The sequence below is a fragment of the Lissotriton helveticus genome, chromosome 3_1, assembly GCF_964261635.1.
Source record: "Lissotriton helveticus chromosome 3_1, aLisHel1.1, whole genome shotgun sequence".
Classification (NCBI taxonomy): domain Eukaryota; kingdom Metazoa; phylum Chordata; class Amphibia; order Caudata; family Salamandridae; genus Lissotriton; species Lissotriton helveticus.
Genome location: NC_136061.1, coordinates 748,399,525 through 748,425,962, shown reverse-complemented (window position 1 = coordinate 748,425,962; position 26,438 = coordinate 748,399,525). Strand labels below are relative to the sequence as shown.

The following is a 26,438-nucleotide window of genomic DNA, read 5'->3' as shown; positions in this document are numbered from 1 at the left end:
TATCAGATGTGATAAATAACAGAACTTATTACTTTTTCCCTCAAAATTGTGCATATTGTGGTTTTTGGTGCTAGCTTCACCAAAATCTGCATGCCTCATTATTTACTTTATCCAGTACATTTTAGCAGGTTTGATCTACTGCAAATTATTGGCTGAGAAATCAGACTGTCAGGTTTTCTCATAATTTCAGCACCTGTGCAAACACTGGTTTGCATGCGAGTCAAAATTTTATGAGCAATCATTACTGGGTCTTGGTGCATTAAACACTAGTTCTGCATGTTTGCAGTGCTTAATTTGAGTCAGGGGTTGCAGGTGGGGCCCACCGATATGCATTTTATGGGACATACCCATTAACTGAGAGCAAGAGAGATAAAAACACACAAGTGAGAAAGAAGGAGGCAGAGAAAGAGAGAAAACATGTGAGAAAGGGAGAAAGGAGTAACCTGCAAGAGTAAGATAAAGTGGCAGGTGGTTTCTGGTGGTGGATTAATGAGGCATGAGGTGGAATATATTTCCTAGTGTGGCAAATACCCCACCTCATTCCATGCAACTTTAACAGGGCCTACTAAACCTCTTCAATTTGGGTACACAGTGTACCTGATATGCTTTCTGAACGACAGGATTTCGTCATGGTTTCCTCGTAAGCAAGAAAGAATCAGCCCTCTAGTAGTGGCGTGTCCTTAAGTTTTGCACATGAAACACGCATTGAATAACAAAAATCTGCAAATAAGCATTGTGGTAGAAAAAGTGTAATGTAACCAAAAAAAACGCAGCATCCTTCTACCTCAGTGCACCACTAATGCACCATTGTGCAGTCCTGTTACACAAGCAAGGAATATACGTAGGAAACAGTTTAGATTTATTTACAGCTTTGAGTAAAACTTTATTCTTGCGAATTTACGTTGTAGAATTTGCTTCCTGTATGAAGTTCCCAGACGGTCTCATTACTGCATCTTTCCATAATACTGCGCCACCACACACCAAAACTGTTGTAAAACCATATATTGTATTGTTATACTCAGTGCTCAACTCTTTGTCTAATATAGAGATGAACACAACAACAGTTGTTTAGTTCTTCAATATGAATTAAAAATGACTAATTCCTGCTGCCCTTTCTGTTCGTATAGCTTTGGGGGCCTGGAATAGTCTGAACTGTCACAGTTCTAGGAGTGTGATAGTTAGTACATGTATTGCTACTGTAACTGGCAGTGCTGGCGAAAGATGCAGTGGCCTCCTTAAGAGAGCCAAGGCGGTTATCTGTTTTCAAATTAAGCACTTCTTATACTTGGAGGTGAAAAATGGGAAATGTAACTTAGGTTACAGCCAAAATGGTTGCCTAAATAAACATTTTTTTTCTGACCCGTGCAGGAGTGGTGCTGAGAAGAAACAAATTCCAATCTATTAAATCAGTCTTTGGTTTACGATTACTAACTATTATAAAATACAAACTGTGATGTGACTTTTCTTAATTTACCAATGTGGTAAAATAAATAGAAGCTTGCAGTTATTCCAAATGGTGTTACTTTGCAAACCCATTAACTTATTTGAACAATTTACGATGTTTCCATTAAGGGCTGCATTGCATGAAGTAAGCACTGGCGGCGGCCATATTTTTTTGGTGACTGGTGTCTTCAGTGGGTGAAGAGCATCAGCAGTGCTATTTTATCACATTAGAAAGCAGTAAATGGTTGCTTTGTAAAGAATCTTTCAAGGCATGTGCTGCTTTTGGCCTGAAATATAGCAGCTTTCGTTCACGTATCTAAAGTAAACAGCTAAATATAACTGAATAACACACAAACCAAAGTAACATGGACAACAGAGAGCAATTTAAAGACTGCAGTGCAACAAAACAAAATCACATTGCAATACTGCAGCAAAAAAAGACGGTCTCACAAAACAGAAAGGAAAATATGACCTACACAGCAAAATGCAACAATACAATTGTGTACGTAGGTTCTTGTCACACATTACCACCTCCAGAATCCTGTTTTCATAATGCAGAAGTAAAAGGTGTTTAGAGTAAGCAATGCCTTGAAATGCCATTCACAATTATTTGGTGATCCAGCCCCCAGCCCCCAGAACCGTATGGAAAATGATCTTAGTACTGTTTCACAATCCTTGCCTACTTATTTCAGACTATGCAGTCTCCCTGGCCCAGAAAGTAAGCTTTGCAAAAGTTGCAATGCTTTATCTGGGAGATGTATTACAACCCTATACATTTATGTCATATAAACTGTAGCTAAACTCCTGGGGGCTGATTCACAAAGGGAAGATTACATGTGCGTTGGTGCTTTTTAAGTATTCACAAAAAGGCATCTTAACCCCTTGCGTGCTGCGGACGGCCCCTGGCCGTCTGACGTCACGGTGGGCATGTGCAGAGGATGGCCGGGGACCGTCCGAACCCCGCCCATTCTTTATTTTTGCCCACACAGCGCCAAAAATTCGCGCAGCGTGCAAGGGGCTAATAGTAAGTTTACAAGAGCAGAGACTCCACAGTCGGGGCAGAGAACTCCCCTCATAAAAAACAGGATTGTCCTGTGATGCTACAAAGATTTTTAAAGTTTACAATGAAATATGTTTTGCTGTGGGCTTTTTCTTTTTATGACTCATTGCAAGTTGAGTGGGATAGTGTGGGGTATTTGTCACATGTGTCAAATACCATTAGCCCAGGGTTAGGAATTTACAATGTGTGCTATATAGTTCTTATTCTGGGTTTTCAAATTCAAATGAGGCATAACATGGATAATTGTTTTTATTACATTGAATTCTGAATTCTGATTGTTTTGCCTGTCCTGCTGGGGTTCACCCAATATATTTCCACATGTTTGACCTGTCGGAATATTTCAGGAAAAAAGCTCTAAGGATATGATAATTACCACACAATTCATAATTCCGAACCCTGTGCAAACACTCACTTACACAGGGATATGAATTAATCCCTTATTTTCTAATAAGGGCTTATGCAAAATGGGTTCCACCTATTTAGTACACCATGATTTTTGCCTTTTTTTTATCACCCGGCTTTGGACTTTTTACTGTCGGTGAGCCTCATTACATGTGTCTCACCCACAGTAATCACATGGCAAATGGACTGCACATGTTTACCACCAGTATATGCCTTTTAAGGTAAAGATGCTGAAAGGTAACATCAAAAAAGTAGATGTGTGTATGACTCCAGAATTCAGCTCACGGTGATAAGATTTAATAGCAAGGGGCTACCATCAGGAAGTAAGTGCCTAAGTAAAGAATATCATCTTTTCAAGCAATATTATCCATGGGCGCGCCTTGTCAGTTATTGACCAAGGAGGAGTTCACCCAAGTCAATAATTACCTGGCAGAGTCCTCCTCCTTGAATATTATTGCTTTTGTAAGTCAGACTCATGACATGTTTGCAGTATGTATGTAATGATATTTATATGGAGCAAACCTATTATGCAGGAAGCAATGGAACGTTGTACATTGCATGAAGGGGTTGGGAGATGATCCTAGCTCACGTACATCAAGTGAGGATTGCACAAATAAATTTCACACATTACATTGTTGGTCACAGGGAGGTTAAGTGATTTACGCAGAATCACATGAAGTTCAGCCTAGCTTTGAGGGTGCGATTTGAACATGGGTCCCTAGGTTCCACAGCTAGGCTGCCTCTCATGTATCACAAATTCATTGGTAGATAGTGTGCTTTTTCATATCACCATATACAAATGTTTTATATGAAGGCAAATAGACTGCATTTTATTTTATTAGGAAGCTCCACCATATTTTAAACCTTGAGAATCATCAGCTCTCCATTGAAGTGCACTGGGGAGAATGCCTTTTTTCAGGGTCATAACAGAGTTTAATTTATAAGAGTAGTAACAGATTTTAGCCACACTTTAAATCTTATATTGGAGGCACAACACAAATTTTAAGAACTGTGGCTAATTTGATGGTGATCTCACCATGTAAAATATGGTAATATTTTCTGGGCTAAGGCTGAAAAGAGGACTGTCACAAATTGGCCTGAGAAGGTTTATTCAGCTAGTTTCAACGTTCAAGTGGTCAATATCTTTTTTTTATTTGACCCCAAAAGGGATTGAAGAATACACACAATTGGGAAATAAAGTTAAAAACAATATAAATAATTAAAAGCTCAAATACATATCTGATGGAATTGGGACATGCATTGAATGTAACACCATTCCTAGCCAAACATCAGTTACAGACAATGCAGACAGCTATGTTTAAATCTATGGCATTAAAATAGGACATTTATTTTTAAATCTTGTCTTCTCTGATTATATGGGGGGTAATTAAAGTCATTTCAGTACTTCACATTCAATCTCATCACATTACCTGGATAAATAAAGTTTCTTCCTTACTGAGATCTGCTGTGACAACTCTAATTGCATATAAGTTAGGTCTAGAGCAATGAGACAAATTTGCAGACTGACTAGAGAAACAGCCTTCCTTACAGGGGGCACCATTAGACTGATTGTGCTCCATGTCATCATATCAATTAATGACACATTTAGCCAAGACAATACATGGCTTCAAAGAGATCAAATGCTTAAATAAATGTTTCCAGCCTAATATTAAGTCCTGTCCCATACAAAGAAAATCCCAAACAGGCCTTTTCACTAATGGTGTAGTCGCAAAATCTGTCGTCTCGCACATGTGTGCCCACAGCTTTGTAGAAGGCTGAAGTTCATTTTCAATCTTAGTCCAGATTCTCTTTCTCTCTATCACTCTCTATCTCTCTCAGCAATCTAATAAATACACAGATGATCCAGTCTGATGTTGAACCCATCTTTGATAAATGAGCCTCCTTCATTGGCACTCCTATTTTTATCTGCATGTCAAATCCATTTCAGATTTCTCTTATAGAATCTGATAACATCCATCATATAATCCCCAACACTTTTCATTTTTTTTGTCAAAGTAAATGTACAAGTCCTGCCCTTTCTTGAATATTCTTGTTTCTTTTGAAATCTAACATTTTCAATCACTTTGTTTGCAATTGTTTTCTATATTTTGGCTACTAATATAATATGTAGTATTTCAATTTGTTTTGTGATGATTCAGTATATATAATCTCTTTCTAGGAAGCATTATTGTAATGTGTGCTAAGAATGTATTTTTATTATGTTTTTGACGTTTGTTTTATAGTGTGGACATAGCCCTGAGGGTAGTGGAATTCTTTACATAGTTGGTATGTTCCAAAGTGTGACTGTTACAAAACTTGCTAACTGACATTTACACAAGTGCATCTGGTTTAGCAGAGGAATGGGAACATCTTACAACAAAGCCATGGTCAGCTGGAGAGGAGGTTATTTTGAGGTGGGCACCTGTTAGGAGAAAGGTGGCGTTTTAAGGTCTTTGCTGTAGGATAGTTGTGAGTAGGCAGTCGTTGATAAAGGGGGGAGCTTGTTCAAAAGTTCAGGGACACTGAATGAGAAGCACATCATCTTGTTTCTAATTCCTTGGGACCTTGTTTCTCATCATGTTGTTCTGCATGTAGCATGAGTGCAACAAGATATAGAGAGTTTGAAATTTGTAATCCATTGTGTTTTAGATTGATACCTTTGTAGTGTTGCAGAGTACCTTAAACGTGGTGCAAGGTGGAGCTGTAGTCAGTTGAGGTTCAGGTGGGGTGATGTGGTCACATTTACATAGAAGAGTGACTAGATGGGTGTAAGCATGGATTCGGACCTTCAGATGCGGGGGAGGCCAATGAGCAGAGATATTCACCACAGTGTTTGAAAGGGTGCACACATGTACTATAGACCTCATACACATGCCCAATCATTTCCTTCTGACCCATAACCTAATAGAAGGGAATAAAATGCCTAGATGTGTCTGAGGCTCAACTGATGCCAACCTGTCTGAGGTTTCACACTTGAATAAGAATTGGGAACTAAAGTGGAAGCTCAGAGACTTTGGGTTGGTGGGAATGGATTGGTAATAATCCTTGGTGATGCAAGAGGTTGATCCTGTCTTTGCTCTGGGACTATAGCTTGTTGCCCATGATGAGAGTTAAGGCTGTTTTGATAGGGTTAAGGTATATATTCCAGTGGGCCCCTACAACCAGATGATTTAAAATCTGTGTTTTAGAGTGTGTATGCAGTGGCAAATTACACAGCAAAATATAGCTGTATGTTGTCAGCGTACTAATGTAGTGTGGTGTCTTGTTTGCTAGTGTGATGCCCAGGGTTTCATGTGGGGCATGAATGGAACTTAGGAGACATTCTGCACATAACCTATAGAGGTATTGGTGTTTTGATGAGTTGGTTTAGGCATATTTATTGTCCATCAGCAAGAAAATGTATGAACCATCTGTGGAATGCTTTAAAAATGGATGCAGTCAGAGATCGTGTTAAAATGTACTTGGTTGTCGGCAGTATCAACAGTTGCTAAAAGATCAAGGAGAACCAATAGGCAGGTTCACTGTTTCTCATGGTGGCATTAATCACTTATAAATCACAGTGTCTGTGCTAGAACAGTGGTAGGAGATTGATAGATATGCCTGAAGGAGATTGCTGTGGTCAATGTGGGCTTGGTAGGCAAATACAATAAAGAATGTACATAAACATGTCAAGTTCATTCGGATAGCTCTTTCTTACCCTAACACCAAGCTCTACATTTTCTCCCCCGTAGACCTCTAGTCCTTCATCCAGCAATCCAATCTCTTCAAAGTACTCTCTGTCAACAATGAAGCATCCAATAAGTGCAGGGCTTCTGTATTTATCATAAGAGAAACAAATAAAGAAGACATCAGTTTTGAATTAGACATCTAGATACCTTACTTTAACTTGCATCCTATAAATGACACTTACTTAAGGGATCGTTCTGTCTTCCATTCTAAACTGAAGCAATAATACCATACACAAAATTAACAATGCTGATGAGTTTTGTTTTTAGGAAGCGATGTATTACTGCTTGTTTCTGAGTTCCACATCGAAGAATGGGGAAAAGTAACAGTAAGGCTGCGATTAAAAGTGCCATAATAATTCCGATGAGGCTGTTAACAAGAGTCAACATCCTCACGGTGTCTTGGTAATTCTGCTGACCTAGTAACCTTCACCTAGGGACTCCATCTGCTTAAAGTAGCTAAAATCTCCAAGTGAAACACTAGGGGGGAAACAAGGAGTTAACCACAGTATCAAAAATGGAATTACTAAACCCCCTACTAATTCCTAGTTTCCCAATGGAACCCACTTACAGCTTGTAATCCTAAATCCCCATTTTACTAGTTTCTCCCTGAACTATTGACCCTTGGGGGAGGAGTACAAATTCAGGGATCTTGCAGATCAAGACCAAGGGGCATAGTACCAAGGGCCGGCAATACAATTATCACCACTTTAGCATCCCTTTTTCGGGCGCAAAGCGGTGATAATTATATTGCATTATTTAAAAGGACATGCTAGCGTGTGTTTCCTTGACTTAGCTTCCGTTTTTCGCAAACCTCGCCTCACATCGATAATGAGATGCAAAGTAGGTGTGGCTGACAAAACAACATTGGAAAATATTGCGAAGGCAGCTTCACAATATTAACAACGAGGCATAGCAATAATTTAAATCGCGCTAACTCTGCTTTAACTCAGGAATTTAACGTCTGTTAAATTCCTGACTATGGCATACCTAACATGGGAGGTGGATTGTGTGGCTAAGGCCACAGGGCCTATCATCAAGCTTACCGCCGTTTTCCATGGCACATCCCTGGAAAACCAGTGATGTTCTACGGAAAACCCTGCTATCGCTGGAATATTTATCTCCATAGCACTAAGCGTTGATGATACAGCGCTAGCTTGGCGATATATTCCAGCGATAGCCAGCGATAATTAAAAGCGCGCTAAGCGCGCTCAGCGATAATTATCGCTGGGGCTTGATAATATGCTCCCAAGTTTTCATCCATTGCAAGGTGCAAAATGTCAGTGAGATGTGTTTTGTCAGCATGCAAATTCTTCCCGGTATCACCTGGTAGAAATTGTGCAGTGGAAAATGAGCGAACGTGAATATTGCTGCAAAACATGAGATGCCAATTTTTGCATGTAGGTTTTCCAAATGAGACTGAATGGAATGCTGAATAGGCAGCGGTGTCTGTAAGGAGGGGCAAGCAGGACTGCTTGCCTCCCCATTCTCCCCACCCTCTCCCCTGGATGGTGGATTTTTCACTTGCCCTAATATAAAAATGTCAAGATTGCGCTGCCGGTACAATAACAGCAACGCGATCTTTAAATTCTTTTAAGTATCCCCTGTGAAAAAATGTCTGCAGACGCCCATGTAAATAGGACATCCTTAACATAGGTCTTTTTTCCTTATCAGAAAGGGATCATTCAGTTTAGACTATGACCATATTGCCACCTTGGGCATTCCTTTTACAAAGTTTTATAATTTAAACCTATATTCTACTTGATGCAACAGCAGTAAATCAAGAGTCCATTTCACAAAATGCATTAGGCTCTTAAAAGAAACTCCTCACTAGTAAATTACCATTCTTGTAATAAAACACATGAGCTATATGAGAATAAGCTCCTCATATAAATAAATGACCATGTAAGAACAATGCACTAGTGAGATAACTGCATTTCTGCAAACACATACACATTGCTTGAAATGTTATTGGTGCGATTTCGGTGCGTTGCAGAGGCAAAAACATGTTTTAGAAACTAACTAACTAGAAGATACTAACGGTGCCCACCTTCTATAGCTGCCCAAAACAGCTCTTGTAATGAGATGTGTATTTCATTTAAATAAGTAATGGAGAAGAAATTGAAGATGAAGTGTTTAGAGGAGAATGCAAATAGAACTGTATTGTATTTTCTCGACAGGAGCCAAGAGCAATCTGTCATCCTAAATAGCCAGAGATGTTATGGAGGTTCAAAGTGGATCAATAATCCTTTCAAAGGCAGATTGATCTAGCCGCAATAAATGTATATATCTACATTTGCTGCAAGCTATATCACTAGCTTTATTTGCTACCATGGCAGTTAAGTTGCAAACAATGGCTTCTGTTATCTATTTTGTTCTGCAGCCTTGAACTAAAAAATGTTCTTATAAATATCTCCTCTCAAGACTCTAAGATTTGCAAGAAACTGTTAAAATATTGAACTGTGGTGCCCTGCAATAAGAATCTTGTTACCTCATTGCCCTTTTACAGAAAGATTTTTATTTTAAATTCAATTATTATTAACCATTAGGGATCAGAAAAGTTGAAGGCTGATCTAGCCATTCTGCTGTTCCAATTTGATTTGAAATCGCATAAGATATTGGCTTTTTCATGGTCGCAAGGTGGAATATTGTTTAATTTAATAGAATACATTTTATCAAGCAGTGTGTGCATACGAGAACAGAAAGGTGTGACATGGAAGCTGACATCCGAATTATCACCAGAAGTATATTTTCACTAATTATTCTATACTATACTAAGTATTCATGAAAGCTGTAAATGTGTTTTGCCTTTCTGGGGACCTTTCTTGAGCCCGACATATTCTATGCAGCCTCATTCCATTGACGTCTCCTTAAATATTATTTTTTTTAAACTTAGGGCAATATATATATATATGGATACATTTTCGATAAATTATTTAACATTAACAGAAAACAAATATTTATTTTTTGTGCAATACTTGGAAGTGACAATTTAATTCACGTTATGAATAAATGGGAAATATTATAGATGGAACTAAAATACATATTCTGATAATGAGTATAAAGATTCCTTATCCTCGAGCTGTGCAGAGACCAGTCACAGACATCTCCCTGTAAATGTGTCATTTTCTTCGTCAATTCAACCAATGGTAGATTACCTCTTATTGTCAGCCATCAGCCCCATCTTATTCAATCTTTACCTTCGCCCCCTGATCAGGCTGGTAAAATCCTTTGGCATAGCAGTCACCAACTATGCCGATGACACCCAACTTATCCTCTCGTTTGAGGGTAAGGAGGCGGTGTCACTGGAGGTCTTCCATTGCTGTATGAACACCACGGCAGAATGGCTGGGTAACAATTCCCTCCAATTCAATAGCTCCAAGACCGAGGTGCTACACTGCTCCTCGGACCGTATCCCAAGGCCCCTCCCACAGGAGTTCTGGCCGCCTGACTTTCAAGGCACCAGTGTGCCTGCTGAATCGGTGCGAAACTTGGGGGTGATGTTCAGCTCTAGCCTGCAGCTGGAGGCATCAGTGAATAAAACGGTGGCCACTTGTATGGCACTGCTCAGCTCACTTCGGAAAATCTTACCCATGCTTCCGGCACAGGCTAGACCAGAGGTAGTGCGGAGCCTAATTTTAAGTAGGTTCGACTATTGTAATGTGCTGCTGCTGGGGGCGCCGGCTACTCTGGTGGGAAAAATGCAGCGCGTACAGAATTTTGCCGCCAAACTAGCACTCTCGCGCCGACGTCTGGACTCTTCTGCTACGGCACTTAGGGACCTCCACTGGCTGCCAGTCCTTCAGCGGATTGATTTCAAAGCTCTGTGTCTTGTGTTTAGAGCTCTTCATGGACAAGGTCCATTCCCGCTGCAGGATTTATTTTCTTGGTACACTCCGTCAAGATCACTCCGTTCGGCCTCGGCCTACCTGGTAGTAGTGCCTAAGATTCTGAGATCCCGGATGGGTGGTCGATCTTTTAGGTTTACCGCTGCAAGATTGTGGAATTCCCTTCCGCTAGGTTTGAGGGGCCTGGAAGACTTAGCTTCCTTTAAGAAAGCCTTAAAGACACACCTGTTCCCTAGGAAATTGTAATGGTTTTTAGTTGCTGGAAACATCATGTATGTGTCACAACAGTCTAAGCACCAGGATGCCCGCCGGGTAACAGTCACGCGCTATAAAAGTACGCCTATACATACATACATACATTGTTTAATATGATGGAGCCTCTATGGTTACTGATGTAGCCCATTGCTGTAAAACATTGATTACATTGGTTTCAGGTTGACCCTGTCTCACTCTCAACTCCAATTGCCTTGAATTGAGTAATGGGGGTCGGGCACAGGCGCACAACGTCCATTGGGCTAAAAGGGGTTCAACCCCTGCGCCTTCTTCAGCCCGGGCTGCAAACCCGACAAAGTTTCCTTCAGGGCAAAAGGGATGGTAAGTGTAGAGAATGCTTGGAACCAGCTTCTTTTCCCAGAATTCCTGCTGTGCTCAGCTCAGCATCCAGGGGCTTCAATACACATCCATAGCACCGGGAATCATTTATGAGTGCCATACTTTTTTTAGCTGACTAGCCAGGAGACACTTAATCAACTGAAGTGGTGCTGGAACACTGACCTACACTTCTGTTTAGGAGCTGGTTTGACCCACACCAGAGAATATGATTATCTATGGGGCAGCACAAGCTTAAAAGTCACTCTGTTGAAGCAGAGAAAATTAACGAGGAAGGGAGTGCATTTGGGAGACCTGAGACAGTTATGCTGATGATGGTGCAACAAGAGGCTGCAGAGACTGAACTGGAGGCCCTGAGTGAGCGTGGCACCCTATTTCTTTGTTTAGCAGATGGATTAGTTACCCTCCATAAATTAAACTCCTTTTGCCGACCTCAGAATCATGAAATACTGAGGCAGGCCAGCGTTGCCAGGATGTCATCATAGCACACAGACTACACAGAGATTACAGCAGCTAGCATATTAACCAGCTGGGCTACCTGATGAGATCAACGTGTTTTCATGAAAGGGATCTAGATCAGTATCATCTAGTTATTGGATATGAGAATTTAGTGTGAAGGTCTCTTAAATTTGGCAACTAAATCAACTCTGTCCTTAATTTAAAATCTGAATTGACTGAAGCGTCTAAGCCAAGTGATGGGTGGAGGGAAAAGGAACAGGCAGCAGACCGAGGACAGGTGGCACCAGTGCGGCACAGGCAGGTTAGATAGAAGGGCCAAGTGATATTGATGGAATGGTGTAGGGAGCATGGAATGGGTGGAGACACACGACGTCTGGAGGGACTGGATAGCTGAGGAAGCCAAGGGATGGACAGAGACTGTAGGTGCATAACGATATGACCAACCAGTGGAGAGACACGGGAGAAAGAATGGGTGGACAGACATGCAAAAACAGATTAATGGTGAAACAGGAAATAGGAGATACACCGATGTTGAGACCAATACAAAGGCATATTTTGGAGACAAGATCAAGAGGTGGAGAGGCAAAACATAGGGATGAATGGTAGACAAGGTGAATGGATGGGTGGATAGGCGAGTGTTGGATGGAGAGTCGAGGGACAGGCACAGAGACAATGCCAAGAGAAGTATAGCGAGTTGACCAGTGGGAAGGAGGAGAAACATGGTCCAGAGATGGGTAGCCAGACATCGCCAATGTATGCAAAGAGGAGGGCAGTGCTAAAGGATGGACAATTACAAGGTCAAACATGACAAATAAACAGATTTATAAACAGAATGTGAAAAGAGTGTGTTAGATTTTTGTAATTCACACACTTGTTTTGCATAAAAAAAGATAAAATTAAGTTTAGGAATGGGTCAGAGTAACAACAAATGGATCCTTGTTGTAAGATATAATCAGAACTCTAGCTTTTTTTTCGACACAAAGCTCACTGCATGAAAGCAAAACTGTGATACAGTGCGATCGGGAGACAAATATGCATTGAATAGATAACATGGCAATAATATTTGTAGGAAAACAGAGCAACCCGAGTGGATGGGACATACATTTGAGAGACCAGCAATGGCATGAGGAGAACAGTAACATAAGCATTGCAGATGGAAATGACAGCAATCTGGAAGGTAGCAGAGGGTGTAGGACGCTAAGCAAGTGAAGCACCCTGCCAGGAGGAAAGATCAGTGACCTGAGAAGTGTTTCAGAAGAAAGTAGAAGCACCCTAACAACCACCACAAAAGAAAGATGGCAGCAACACCCTGAGATATTAACACCTACAGTAACAACAGTGCACTGAGAACTGTCCCTAGGATTAAAAAACATTGTGAGAGACCTCTGCTTCTTGAGAGGTATTCCACAGAAAGAGGACATACACTGAGAGAAGGCAGCACAGAAAAGGAGAAGCCAGAAGAGTACCCTCAGGGGTTTCAGAGAGAAGGGATAGAACCATAAGGAATATTACATGAGAGGGCAGTGGCACACAGAGCAGTATCCTGAGCAGGACTTCACAGGAAGTCTGCATCAGCATCTCAAAGGGACAGTAGTGCACTGAAGGGATTATCAGTGTCATGGAGCTGTACACTTAGCTGCACCTAGAGAGAGGATTTTCAAGGATTGTAATGCATCCTAAGTGAAGGCAGCACATTGAGAAGAAAAACAGAACAGTTATGAGAGGGGAGCAGATTGACGGGAGAGCAACCTAAAAGGCAATAGAGACAGGTTGGTACCTAAGAGAGGGCAATATCATAAAGAGACATCAGAACCCTGAGAAGGTAGACTGAAACGTATACCCTGATAGGGATTTCATATGGAAGGGGCAGTACTTGAGAAATAACACCAGAGTGAGAGAGCAGCAATACCCTTAGAAAGCAGTACTAGAAATACAAACAATACACTGAAAGATGTGTCACTAAGAAGAGATAACACAGAAATCTACACCTCAAGAGAGGTTTTTACATGGCGGGGACAGCACCCTGAGATACAGAAGCACCATAAATACATAAAGAAAGTAGATGCATAATTTCCGGGATCCAAACGATGTGAAAGCTTTTATAGAACAAATCAAAGCACAAGCGGTATAATAATAATATAAACAAGATCATCAGGAGGTAAGAGAGCTCAAATTGAGGTGTTGATAGTATACTTTTAGTTGTTAGGTAGGGTTTCCCAGGGAGGGGTGGAAGGGTTACGGGCACAAAATGTAAATTTAAGAAAAAAAAATCACAACGGGTGGGGGAGCATGTGTGAAAAAAAAAGTCCTCAAATGTCACTTAAGTCATATTTTGCAGCTAGTTTAGTTAGTCCAGTAGTGTTATGACTACCTTTGCAATTTCAATTCCGGGGTTACCTAGGAAAACACAGGAAAGCAATCTCACTAAATGGCAGGGTTAAATAATCCCAGAAGTCTGAAAATTTTGACATGAAATGTCAATGGGCTAAGAATGATACCAAGGAGGAGGAGATATTAGAGTACTTGAAGCTGTGTGATGCGGATGTTATTTTTATCCAGGAATCACATCTTCTGAAAGAAGAATGTTCGGAAATCTTAAAAACCCAAACATGGATACACCATTACATTTGCACCACTCAAGTGGTTACAGTGAAAGGGGTGGCAATTTTGGTTTAAAAAAGCTTCCCAATGTATTTTAGGTTAAACTCGGGTTGACCCATTAGGTAGATGGATCATAGCAAAGGCAAAGATCCAGGGAACCTGGCTTGCATTTGTAGGCTATTATGGGCCAAACTTGGATGATCCAGCTCCCCTAAATACATTATTTTTACACTTAATTGAGTTGAACGAACCTATTATCATGGGAGGGGATTTTAACATAGTCCTTTACCTTGCTCAGGACACCACTTCTAAGAGAGCGGTCATCACTGCACCAAAAATGAGAGCGGCCCTAAGACAAATAATTCAAGATCTAGGTCTTAGGGATATTTGGCTCTCAAAGGGTGTAAAGTCAGGGGCAGAAGCGGGAAAATATACTTTTCATAATAAAAAGTATGGGCACCGATCGAGGATAGATTACTTCTTGGTAACAACTGCCATTAGTAAACATATTAAGAGTATTGCTCATAACCCGGAGCATTTATCTGACCATTCAGCAGTTTTACTTCAATTTTTGGTAAAAGAAAAGCAAGCTGAAAGGCGGTGGACTTTAAACCAATTGCTACTCTTTGACGCTTCAATAATTGATAAACTGAAGAATGAGAAGAATGAGTTCTTTCTTTTTAACCTTGACTCAGCTCCCCTAAATAAGGTATGGGACATGTATAAGGCATATCTTAGAGGCATATAAGTCAGTATTAATGTGTCACATAATAAAAAGGTCAGAAAGGAGATTAAACTTTTAGAGGATTCAATTAAAACAATACAAGGGAATATAGGGTGTTCTTCAAACCCAATAAATAACCCAAATCTAGAGACGGAGTTAGCAACAGCAAAAGTCAATTTAACAGATTATTTGGAAAATAAGGTAAAACAAAAATGGGAAGCAAGTAAACTTGCTAACTACGAATATGGGGAAGGCTGCAGTAAACTTTTGGCATGGAAGGTTAAAGCTGACCAGGCCAGAAATGCTATTAAAGAATAAAAATTTAAAATTACCGGCAATAGTATCACTGACGATGAGGGGATTGAACAGGCATTCGCTCAATTTCTTCAAGAACTTTATACAGAAGATTTTAAATCCAGACAAGGATTGATTAGCAGCCTTCTTTCAGGACCTGAATCTCCCACTCCTTAGTGATGAACTTAGAGAAGAATTATCTGCCCCCTTTACAATTGAAGAAGTTTATAGTGAAATAAAAAAAATAAAGAAAGGCAAGGCTGCAGGGGCCAATGCCATTCCAAATTACATCTATTGCCATCTGAAAGAAGAGTTGGGTTCTATCCTGCTTAATCTGTTTAATTCTGCCTATATTCTAAAACATGACCTTCCTCCATCATGGGACTTAGCCACGATAGTTATCTTGCTAAAACCCAATAAAAATCAAAGGGTAAGTGAATCAAACAGGCCAATCTCCCTTCTTAGCAGTGACTATAAATTGTACACACAGATAATTACCAAAAGGTTAGATCGGATGGTCGGCTTCTTGATTCACAGCGATCAAAAAGGTTTCATGAAGGGTAGGCATTTACACGATTTGACCCATGAACTAATTGGCACAATTAAATTAGCAATGGAAAGTGCCAGCCCCCTAACCATGATGACATGCGAGGCTGCCAAAGCATTTGATAGGGTCAGTTGGCCTTTTCTACAAGAGGTAATCCAGCATTTTAATTTGGGTCATACGTTTGTTTCTGCAATTAATGCTCTTTATAAAAACCTGTCCGCTCGAATTTTAGTGAATGACAATCTATCTAAACAGGTTAAAATAGGTAGGGGCACAAATCAGGGTTGCCCCCTTTCTCCCCTATTATTTAAGTTGTACATTGAACCATTCGCCATTAAACTAAGGCCATGCTGGGACATCTTATCTTTTTCCTGTAACGGGTGGGAAAAAAATCAGGCTTCATACAGATGACCTGATGATATTTACCGGGCAACTACATGATTCAATTGCAGCCATATGGGAAATGTTGGCGAGCTTTAGCAAATTATCTGGATATGCTGTCAACCCAGCAAAGACAGAGATTATGCAATGGAACACAAATTATAGGAGCGATTTAGTTCGACAAAATATCAGGTATTTAGGGATTGAGGTGGTCCAAAATCTTGAATTACTAGCAAAAACTAATTTTGACAAGGTTACCTTTAAGGTCAAGAAACAACTACAACAGTGGGATTCTCTCCCTTTATCATTCCTGGGCAAGTCCACTCTCATCAAAATGTCAATTTTACCCAACTATACCTTCCTATTTAACTCTATCCCACTAGAGTTTAAGAGGGAATGGATAAAGAAAGTTCAAGGCCTTTTCTCTAGTTTTATTTGGGGGGAAAAAGAACTAGAATAGCTTGGCGGAAGCTTAGGGAAAAAAAGGAAAACAGAGGCATAGCAAGTCCAGACTTCCTCCAATATCAGAGAGCCTTCCATCTAAAAATGTTCAGGCAATCGTTAAAGGATACCGGTAATCTTTCACCATTTTTTTCAAGCTCTCACTTTTGGCCCTTCAGATCAATCCAACTTTTTTCTCTTTAAATTCGGAGACCCAAATTTTTTTTTAAATCGGAGACTGAAATTCTCCAAGCAGCAGATAAAGTATGGTTACAAATTCGGGGCACACTACAAATTCCGTACTACAACTGTTACGCCCCAATCTGGAGATCACCAGGAACACCAGCCTGTCTACAGGAATCTGTAGCAGTTCCAATCAAGGAAAAAGGAATCTATAGATGGGGCCAGTTGCTAGAGGTTCAGATTTAATTTCTTGGCAGAAAATGCAGGAGATTGCGGAAGGAGCCATCTCCAAATTTAAGTACTATCAATTGTTAAGGTGGTCCAAAGCTAGAAGAAAATGCGAGGAGGGAAACAAGTATTTTTGAGTCAAAAATACTTTTGTGCCCACCTGGTCAAAAAGAAGTTCCAGCATGTTACTGGATGCTGATACAGTCCCATGAAGAACCACAGCCCTGGTTTAAAGCGTCTTGGAGGAAGGAGCTGCCGGACTACGAGCTTGATACATTATGGCAAGTATCTTTATCTTTTTTATGGCACAGTGTGAAGTCTGCACCTCTAAGAAAAAATCATTTATTTACCAGCTTTGAACAAGTGCCCAAAATGTGGGGAAGTAAACGCAGATGAAGCGCATATATTTTGGCCGTGTCCTTCCATCCAAGTCTTCTGGGAGAAAGTGAGCGCAACGTTGTCTGGTATTGTGGGGCACGAAATTAAGGTACCTTTAGCACTGGTAATTTTTGGGTCATTCCGGACAAAGACTCCACAACTACTTTATCTAAACAATACAAAACCCTTATTTTTATGTTAATGCTATTGGTGCGTAGAGAGTTGTGCATTAAATGGATTTTACCGGTTTCGCCCCTGGAATTCGAATGGTGTACCTCAATACATAGAATTGCAAAATTAGACAGAGCAACGTATAACAAAAAAAGAACAAAATTCTGGATTTTATGGGATAACTGTTGTAAGAACATACCTTCTTAAGGGGAAACATTGCTATTATTTTACTTTAGTCCTTCACCTTTGTTATCTTTCTTGCTTTAATCCGTAAGCATTGATTGCAGTGTGCTTCGACAACTATTGCTACCCGTTTTTGGGAATGTGGACACGAGAGGGTGCACGAGCGCAGATTTGCTCAGTTTTGACCTCGTGAGCGCGCACGGCGCCGTGCCCCTCTCGTGCCTCATTCCCTTGCGCAAACACTCTACACTCACGCATGCGCACATACACAGCCATACACAGGCATACACACACGCAGACCCACGCGCACACACACAGACACACGCACAGACACATTCGAACACACACAGACACACGCGCGTGCACCCCCCCCCAAGCACTTACCGGGCTCTTTCGGCATGTTCCGTGTCTCCTCTGCAGCGCTGGTCGGGCACTCACCGGGCTGTTGCTGGGGATCGGGCTCCTCTCTGCGGCAGTCTCGTCTCGTCGCGGCACCAGGGGCTCCCTCCAGCACCTGGGAGCCCCGGGCTGCGGAGAGGCCATCAGTCTGCCGGCTTCATTTCTTCCTCGGCGGCGGCGGCGGGCGGGACTTCCTGCCGGATTGCAGGCCCCACCCCCGTCTCAGCCAAAAGTGCCTGACTTCCGGTTTTGACGGAGCAGGGCTGCGGCGGTGATTTCTTTTTTTTTTCTATTTCTTTTTATTTTTTTTGCTTTCCGGTCTGCTATTGGTCTTTATGTATGTATTTGTTTTAAAGGGAGCATACCATAGGTCAGAGGCGGGTGCATAGCTCCGCCCCTGACCTATTGGTGTCTGTTACGCGCATTTCACGCAGCCCTCGCGCACCAATGGCCATATATCATCAATTATCGCGGGTGTCATGGCTGCCGCGATTCGCGCGCACCACTCTAGAGCATCTTTTATTTTTTTCATCCATTTCATGGCAACGCTCTTTCGACATCTCTGTCCCCTGCGCCGGGAAGGGGCGTCTGGCAGCACCCCGAAGCATAACAGTAGCCCCGCAGTCCACAACCTCGCAGCCATACTGAGAACTGGTCCCCTCAGCAGGGCGTAACAATCACGGACCAAGGGGGTGATGCGCAGCGCCTCTGACACCCCGGGTCTGCCCTCGACACAGCCTGGCTCCAGCAGCGTGCAGCGGGATGCCCTGTGTGTAGGAATGCAGCCCGGCTCCTGTGAGGACCCTCCCTCCCACCCCCGCCTCCGTCTTGTCCCACCCACCAGCCCTGGTACACAAGGCACCAGCCAGGAGCTGTCTGTTCGCATCTGGCCTGGCACGAATCAGGCGGGCCCCTTACACACGTCGGGATCACGGCCCCGGAGAGCTGCGCCATATGCAGCGCCAGGCAGAGGGACGTGCACCTGGCCCTGGAGACCTGCTGTGCCAGCTCTGCCCCGGACCCCTCTTCACGGTCCCTGCGCCGGGAAGGGGCGACTGGCAGCACCCCGAAGCACAACAGTAGCCCCGCACTCCACAACCTCGCAGCCATACTGAGCGCTAAAGAAGGATAGCGTTTCTGTTCTTGCTTATTTATAAGCAGAAACCATGGCTCTGCTGTGAGATCAGTGTAACTTGACGGCGTTGTGCTACATGTCTGTGAAACTTGCGACTTCTAGGTTACAAGTCCGATTTGGTTTGTTACGTTATGCTCTTTAACCACTTATTGGGCGCAGAGCATCCTGTTGTATACATCTACATTAACATTCGTTTCGATAGCGAAGACCAATATGACTTGCATTTGAATAACACCTGCAGTTCTGAAATACTTCCATTACAGCCCAGCGAACAAAATGTGCTGCGTAAAGTCACGTTGAGGTTTATTAAATCCACACACTTTTCTCTCCCCAGGCAACGGGTTGACAAACAGAGTCGATTAGGCAATTTTTATTTTAGTGTTCTGAGAATGCCAGATCTTGGAACTGCAGCCCTTCTCTCTCACTCTTTCTCTCGCCTGTTTTTGGGAGGCTCAAGCTTACTGTCTTCCGTGAAACAGCATTCGTTGTCCCCCCCCCCCCCCCCCCTGTAAATTCAGGCATAAGGAGGACAGACCTCCATTAGCCTGGCCTTTGAATGTTTCCTTGCACTGTTGACTCGGATAGAACAGCAGGTTGCTGTGCAGATGTAGACATTTGAGAATCCTTTTGGTGTTTGTAGGCTACCAAGCAAAGTTAATTTCCCAGTGAAAAATGTATTCCACGTCAGTAGAATGTGAAAAGGGACAAGGATAATGTTGCATTGCAGCTGCCTTTGATGGTATTTGTTTCAGAATAGAAATGTCAGGTGCCTACAAACTTATTCTTGTATAGCTTTATGAATGTATCATGTGTCTGTGGAAGGGCTTTAGATGAGGCGGTGCTTCTTTTTAACAAATACATTTTTAGTCTTTGGGTGACATCATGTTCGATGATGTCATTACTGAACTTGTTACTGACAAAGTCTTATCTTTGTCTACCGCTCAGCATTAGTACGATAGTGTGTAAACGAGTAGACAGTCGTGCATTAAAAAATAAGTGCTCGATATTTAAAGCTTAGAGAAAGGAAAAGAGCATATAAACATCCAGGAGCTCTTTGGTGGTAGCAGCAATTTATTAGTACTCTGGCACTGGTTTGTTTTCATACATCTTGTTAAGGCCTCTATCACGATTGCAAGTGAGACTCCAATGGGCAAAACAGAAAAGCTGCATCCTTGCATGGGGAAGCAGGCACGGTTTGTATTTAGAACATGTACCAAATAAGCAGTCATATTAAATCAATTGTAGATCCATCAGTAGTAGTGCAGTCAATTATGATTTCCGAGGGACTTCCTAGCCCACAATCTTGTACAGAACGCAAAGACACATGGTCGGTATTCTCCAAAGAAACAAAGGAGGGAACCTGCTGAGCTAGGTAGAGACCTGAAAGACCACACAGTGACCGACCCTGACCATAAACGTTGTGTTGTTTCAGAAACGTTCTAGGCAGTATTTATTCAAAAATTAAAACAAGACTCAATTGACACAAACGAAAAACTTGCATAAAAAATATCACATTACCACTATTTACATACTTTACATCCTTTGTTTACATCTTGGTGGGGACAGAAAAAGACTGTGTACAGAAGTCGTAACACCAGCCATCACACTGGCAAATTGGCCTCCTAATTTACCACCATCTTGCTCTTCCTGATTGCTTACATCAGGCCCCCACGTACACTCAATCCACTTAGGAACCTACGCACTGTTGCCAAAGCATGGAACAGTGCCAGCTTACATGCTGACCCAAACCATGGCAAAGGCATCGCCCCTGGCACTCTTAAAGAGATGAGCCTGGGAAGTGTGCCAAACGTGGTTCTCTAGTGCAAGTGCCATATTCCCAAACCCCCAGGACACTCTGTGGAGAACTTGCAAAGGGCCAGACCTCTACGTAAAGGTCCCTACCAGCCCCCTGTCACCTTTAGTACTACAGAGGCTATACTTGGGTAAAACAGCCAGGTCCCAGACATGCCCTTAGTTGAGGTATGATGTCGCAGGTATCAAGCAGGGGGAAAACAGAAACGCTAGCCTCCTCTTTTAGTAGCTTTAACAAGAAAAAAACACGTCCACGCTTCAGATTTTCCAAAACATATAGTAGCCACTTCCCCGACACAGAATACACGTTCTAACTTTGCAGCTATGTTTATGGCAGGATAGAATTGTCTTTCAATTTTCATCATGAACCCGAACTTTCATTTTTTTAAAAAAACAATTGATCCTGACCGATTTTTACTATGCATTTGACTTTCTGGTAATACTGCATAAAAGACCAATATTGACTGTTAAAGTGACATTTGCAGATTTTAAAACGTAAGACTAGAGAACGATTTTTCGGAAAAGCAGATGTGCTTGCATTTTTCTTTGTCATGGGTGTTACTATGATTATTGACTGTTTTTGGTCTCTAGGAGCTTGATTTTTATGTAATGAGCCTTACAACTCGGTTCAGTATATCTCAAATTTTATTTCAAGTATTCATACGACAGTTACAACCTTGGGTGCTAGATACTCCTCGGATTTTACACAGATTTTACTAGTTCACAACAACTGATACACTGCCTCCCGCCTTGCACTGCTGCATGCCTCACACTGCTGCATGCCTCACACTGCTGCGCGCCTCACACTGCTGCGCGCCTCACACTGCTGCGCGCCACACACTGCTGCGTGCCTCACACTGCTGCGTGCCTCACACTGCTGCATGCTGCACACTGCTGCATTACTCACACTGCTGCACGCCTCACAGTGCTGCACGCCTCACACTGCTGCACGCCTCACACTGCTGCACGCCTCACACTGCTGCACGCCTCACACTGCTGCACGCCACACACTGCTGCACGCCACACACTGCTGCACCCCTCACACTGCTGCACCCCTCACACTGCTGCACCCCTCACACTGCTGCACCCCTCACACTGCTGCACCCCTCACACTGCTGCACCCCTCACACTGCTGCACGTCTCACACAGCTGCACACCACACACTGCTACACTCCACACACTGCTGCATGTCTCACACTGCTGCACGCCACACACTGCTGCACGTTGCAGACCACACACTGCTGCACGCCACACACTGCTGCACGCCACACACTGCTGCACGCCACACACTGCTGCACGTTGCAGACTACACACTGATGCACGCCACACACTGCTGCACGCCACACACTGCTGCACGCCACACACTGCTGCACGCCACTCGCTGCTGCACGCCACACGCTGCTGCACGCCACACGCCGCTGCACGCCACACGCCGCTGCACGCCTCATGCCGCTGCACACCTCGCGCCGCCGCACGCCTCACACTGTCGCACGCCTCACACTGCCGCACACTGCTGCATTACTCGCACTGCTGCATGCTGCACACTGCTGCACGCCTCACACTGCTTCACGCCTCATACTGCTGCACGCCGCACACTGCTGCACGCCGCACACTGCTGCACGCCGCACACTGCTGCACGCTGCACACTGCTGCACGCCTCACACTGCTGCACCCCTCACACTGCTGCACCCCTCACACTGCTGCACGCTGCCTGGCCACACACTGCTGCACGCCGCACACTGCTGCACGCCGCACACTGCTGCACGCCGCACACTGCTGCACGCCACACACTGCTGCACGCCACACACTGCTGCACGCCACACACTGCTGTACGCCACACACTGCTGCACGCCACACACAAACATCTTTTACTTGCAAAATGTGTTTTATTTTTCTCAAACTGTAAATCAAAGTCATAAACACATATTTTACGTACATCGCAGAATAAGAACGAACGTGGGACAGGTAGGCTTTTTTTAAATTTATTTATTCGTTTTTACTTTTATATAGCGCAAACTTTACCCGCAAGTATCAGAGCGCTTTAAATCAGCAAGCTTATAACAAGCAAGACTAGCACTCTATATTACTGCCAACTTTGCTTAGCATAAGCAACAGCTAACCATTCACAAACAATGTTCATATACCAATATCAAATTAAAAAAAAATTCATGCAAAGCATTGTCATTTACAATGCCAGTAACTCAAACTTTAATGCTGCGAGACCTATTGCATTGTGAATGCTTGTTCTTATTATGTAGTCCTATGATTAAGAAGCAGTACTACAGGCTGTCTGGGATTGTTCAGGAGTGGCCAAGAAGGATTGGCAGCCCTGGGCTGTAAAATCCATATGCACCTCTATGATCGGAGAAAATGGAAAAGCGGGTAGGCCAATCGAGGGTGCGAGATGTAATACATCTCCTCCGTAAAGGAGTGATCGGATACCCTACATATTGTATGCCCGAAAAAAAAGCCGGAAATCCAATTTATCTCCAAGCTTTAACTGTTTTGACAAATGATGACAAAAAAGTTTAAATGCATATATATATATATATATAGATATATATATATATCTATATATATATATATATATATAATATATCATATGTATATATATATATATATATATAATATATATATAAAGAAAGAAAGTAGCACCCTGCAAAAGATTTCCCAGAGAGTGCTCACTACTCGTGAAAGTTAGCACCATGGGCCCGATTCTCAGAACTAACTTAAGACACAATCCTAAACTTACTACCATTTACTCATTTTGGTATTCAACGAAGGCACTTACTCATTTTGGTATTCACAGAAGGCACTTACTCATTGATGAGAAAGTGCCTTCTGTGAATGCAGAATGAGTCATTTTGGTATTCACAGAAGGCAGTTACTTATCATTGAGTAAGTGTCTTCTGTGAATACCAAAATAAGTAAGTACCTTCTGTGAATGCCAAAATTTTAGCAAGTTTAGGATTTTGTCTTAAGTTAGTTCTGTTAATCGTGCCCCATGACAGGATTTCCTTAGGTGGATCAGGGCCTGAGAGGCATTGGGGAGAGCTCAAAGTACCAGCAGCACCCCAAGAGTATGTGTATTTTAGTGGGGGACGGTGGGGAATCCAGAGGCGAGAACATCACCTGAGGGGAGGGAGCATCCAAAGAGACAATAGCACGCTCAGAATGACAGTACAGTACCTTGAAAGTAGAAAATGCTACCCTGATGAGGAGCTCGATGTAGCAGCCACAGCGTGGGCAATAACCCTTTTCAGAGGGCAACACCCTAAGAGACAATTGCACCGTGTGGCAGGAAAGCACATTCTGAAAACAACAGAGCAGCAGCCCCATGGTGGAAATCGCAAGAGAGAGAAAAACATGGCACATTAAAAGGGGTATACCCTAAGAGAAAGTGTGGGTGGCATAGTGATGAGAGAGAAGTCGGTCAGTACACGGTGGAGAGGGGCGGGGATCATCATAGTGTGAAAGCATAATTGCACCAGCGTACGAGAGGAGAGGTACATTGATGAACAAAGGAGTGGACAACACCCTGAGGAGAAATTATTACTAATACTTTCAAATATAGTCATTGGAAAAGTTATGTTGGCGGACATAAGTCTAAAGTTTTAAGGTGGGTGCATTAAGGGAAGATTGTTCTAACACTGTGTAAAACATGTCTGCAGATAGATATTGTGTTACATTGGTTCTCGCAAATTCCTGCAGTACACAATGGTTCTGGTATTGGTTTCCCCATTGAATAAACCCCTGGTGTCATAGATTTGCACTGTAATAGTCCTCGTTAGACCTTCCTAAGGAGTTTTGCCAACCATAATTTTATAGGTATTAATACATTTGCTGACTCTTTGCCTGATGTCTGCCTTGTGAAAAAGTGTATGCTTGTTATGATAGATCTGGGTTGGTTTATGGTGAGGAGCTAATGATAAGATTCGGTTTTTTTAATGAGCCAATGCCCAATGCCATAGGTTACATCTGCTTATGTCGTGTATTTCTATAGGTTCTGAATCAGTCCCCCTATTCCTGACCCTATTCTGGTTAAACTAACTATCAAGTTAACTAACAGTCAGCCCATGAGGCAAGAAAACCCCAATGATGCAGATACCGTTATCTGACGCAGTCACACTACGGCACAGGAACGTGTTATCTGATTAGGTCATAACGCTTGAGATCTAATTAGACAAGCGACATTCCTCCAGCCCCTGATAAGGCATACGACGTTCTCATAACAAATCAAACCTATGACAACCTGGATAATCCGTGCGGCCATTGTTTTGATTTCACAGAGAACTTTAGTAAAGAATGTGCTAACGAGCAAGTCGTATGACATCTTTATTGACGTATCTATGTCCATCCTTACGTCAATCTCGGCACCTTTAAGGTATAAATATTGCCGACCTTGCCCTATGCAAACACACGCGTGGTGACAAGACGGAGCAGCCACACTTGCCGAAGCCGAGAGCAGAAGCAGACCCCGCTGGCAGCAGCCCCGCCTTCCTGACGCGCTGAGAGACGCGCTGCTATCTCAAGCCGAGAGACCCAGCACCGGCGCTTTCGGGCAGCCCTCGCAGGCAGCCTGGAATATCGAGAGCAGAGAAAGAGATACTATTCCTCATCCATCCTAAATTCTAGGTACAGAACTGAATAACCCCTCACAGAGAATTCTTTAGTTATTCACTTGGCAAAAACAAACGTAACTTAAACTGTAACTTTCTATTCCCGCCCACGCATTAGACTTAGGTCAGGTACACGGGGTAGGCGTATTTAGAAACACCAGTTGAGCACGTTTAGTCAAAATGTATATGTGTATGTAAATATATTTTAATCATTTTAAACATCATATGGCTCAGAAACCATATCAATGTTTTTACAGTATTATTTTATACTATTGCTTTTAATGTATGCACTTTACTTAACTATAAGTATTGCAATAATATCGATCCATTTCTCATGTAGGAGAAAAGAGACTGATCAATAAATAACATCTTTTATTGAACACGCCCGTCTCTTCCTTTTCTCTACATTCTGATGAGACTAGGAATGCACGTACTGACTGAGTAAAATAATTGCCTTGTGCTCACACGACTCTCGAGATTGACTCTTGATTAGGGGAGAGCAAAGTTGTCATGTTCTATGGTTGTCAGAAACTAAATCCCTTCTTGTCTAATCAGGGGAGTTAATTCCTTCCTTGAACATTCGAGAAAGTTTCTAGCGAACTCTGAGCTTAGCTGGCAAACCCAAAAATTAAGTCTAGTATCGACAGTAGTAGACCTAGTTAACGTCTGGCCTAGGCCTTTACTGCTGTAGGTACTATTCCAATGCGCAGAGCCTATTGGGAAAATAGGAGCTACACTACATGGCGCCCAACGCGTTTGGAAAGGGCGATAAAACTAACGTAAGACATTTAGAGTA

At 42.6% G+C, this 26,438-nt stretch overlaps 1 protein-coding gene across 2 annotated transcripts in view; it reads right to left on the bottom strand.

Annotated features, from left to right (window-relative positions):
* The window catches only part of GALNT18 (polypeptide N-acetylgalactosaminyltransferase 18), a 1,871,693-nt gene that overhangs the window by 592,629 nt on the left and 1,252,626 nt on the right, over window positions 1-26,438 (bottom strand). For both annotated transcript variants that reach the window (XM_078680939.1, XM_078680940.1), the window contains exon 6: window positions 6,603-6,717. In XM_078680939.1, coding sequence (XP_078537065.1) covers window positions 6,603-6,717 — 115 coding nt within the window. The remainder of the gene's footprint in view (window positions 1-6,602; window positions 6,718-26,438) is intronic.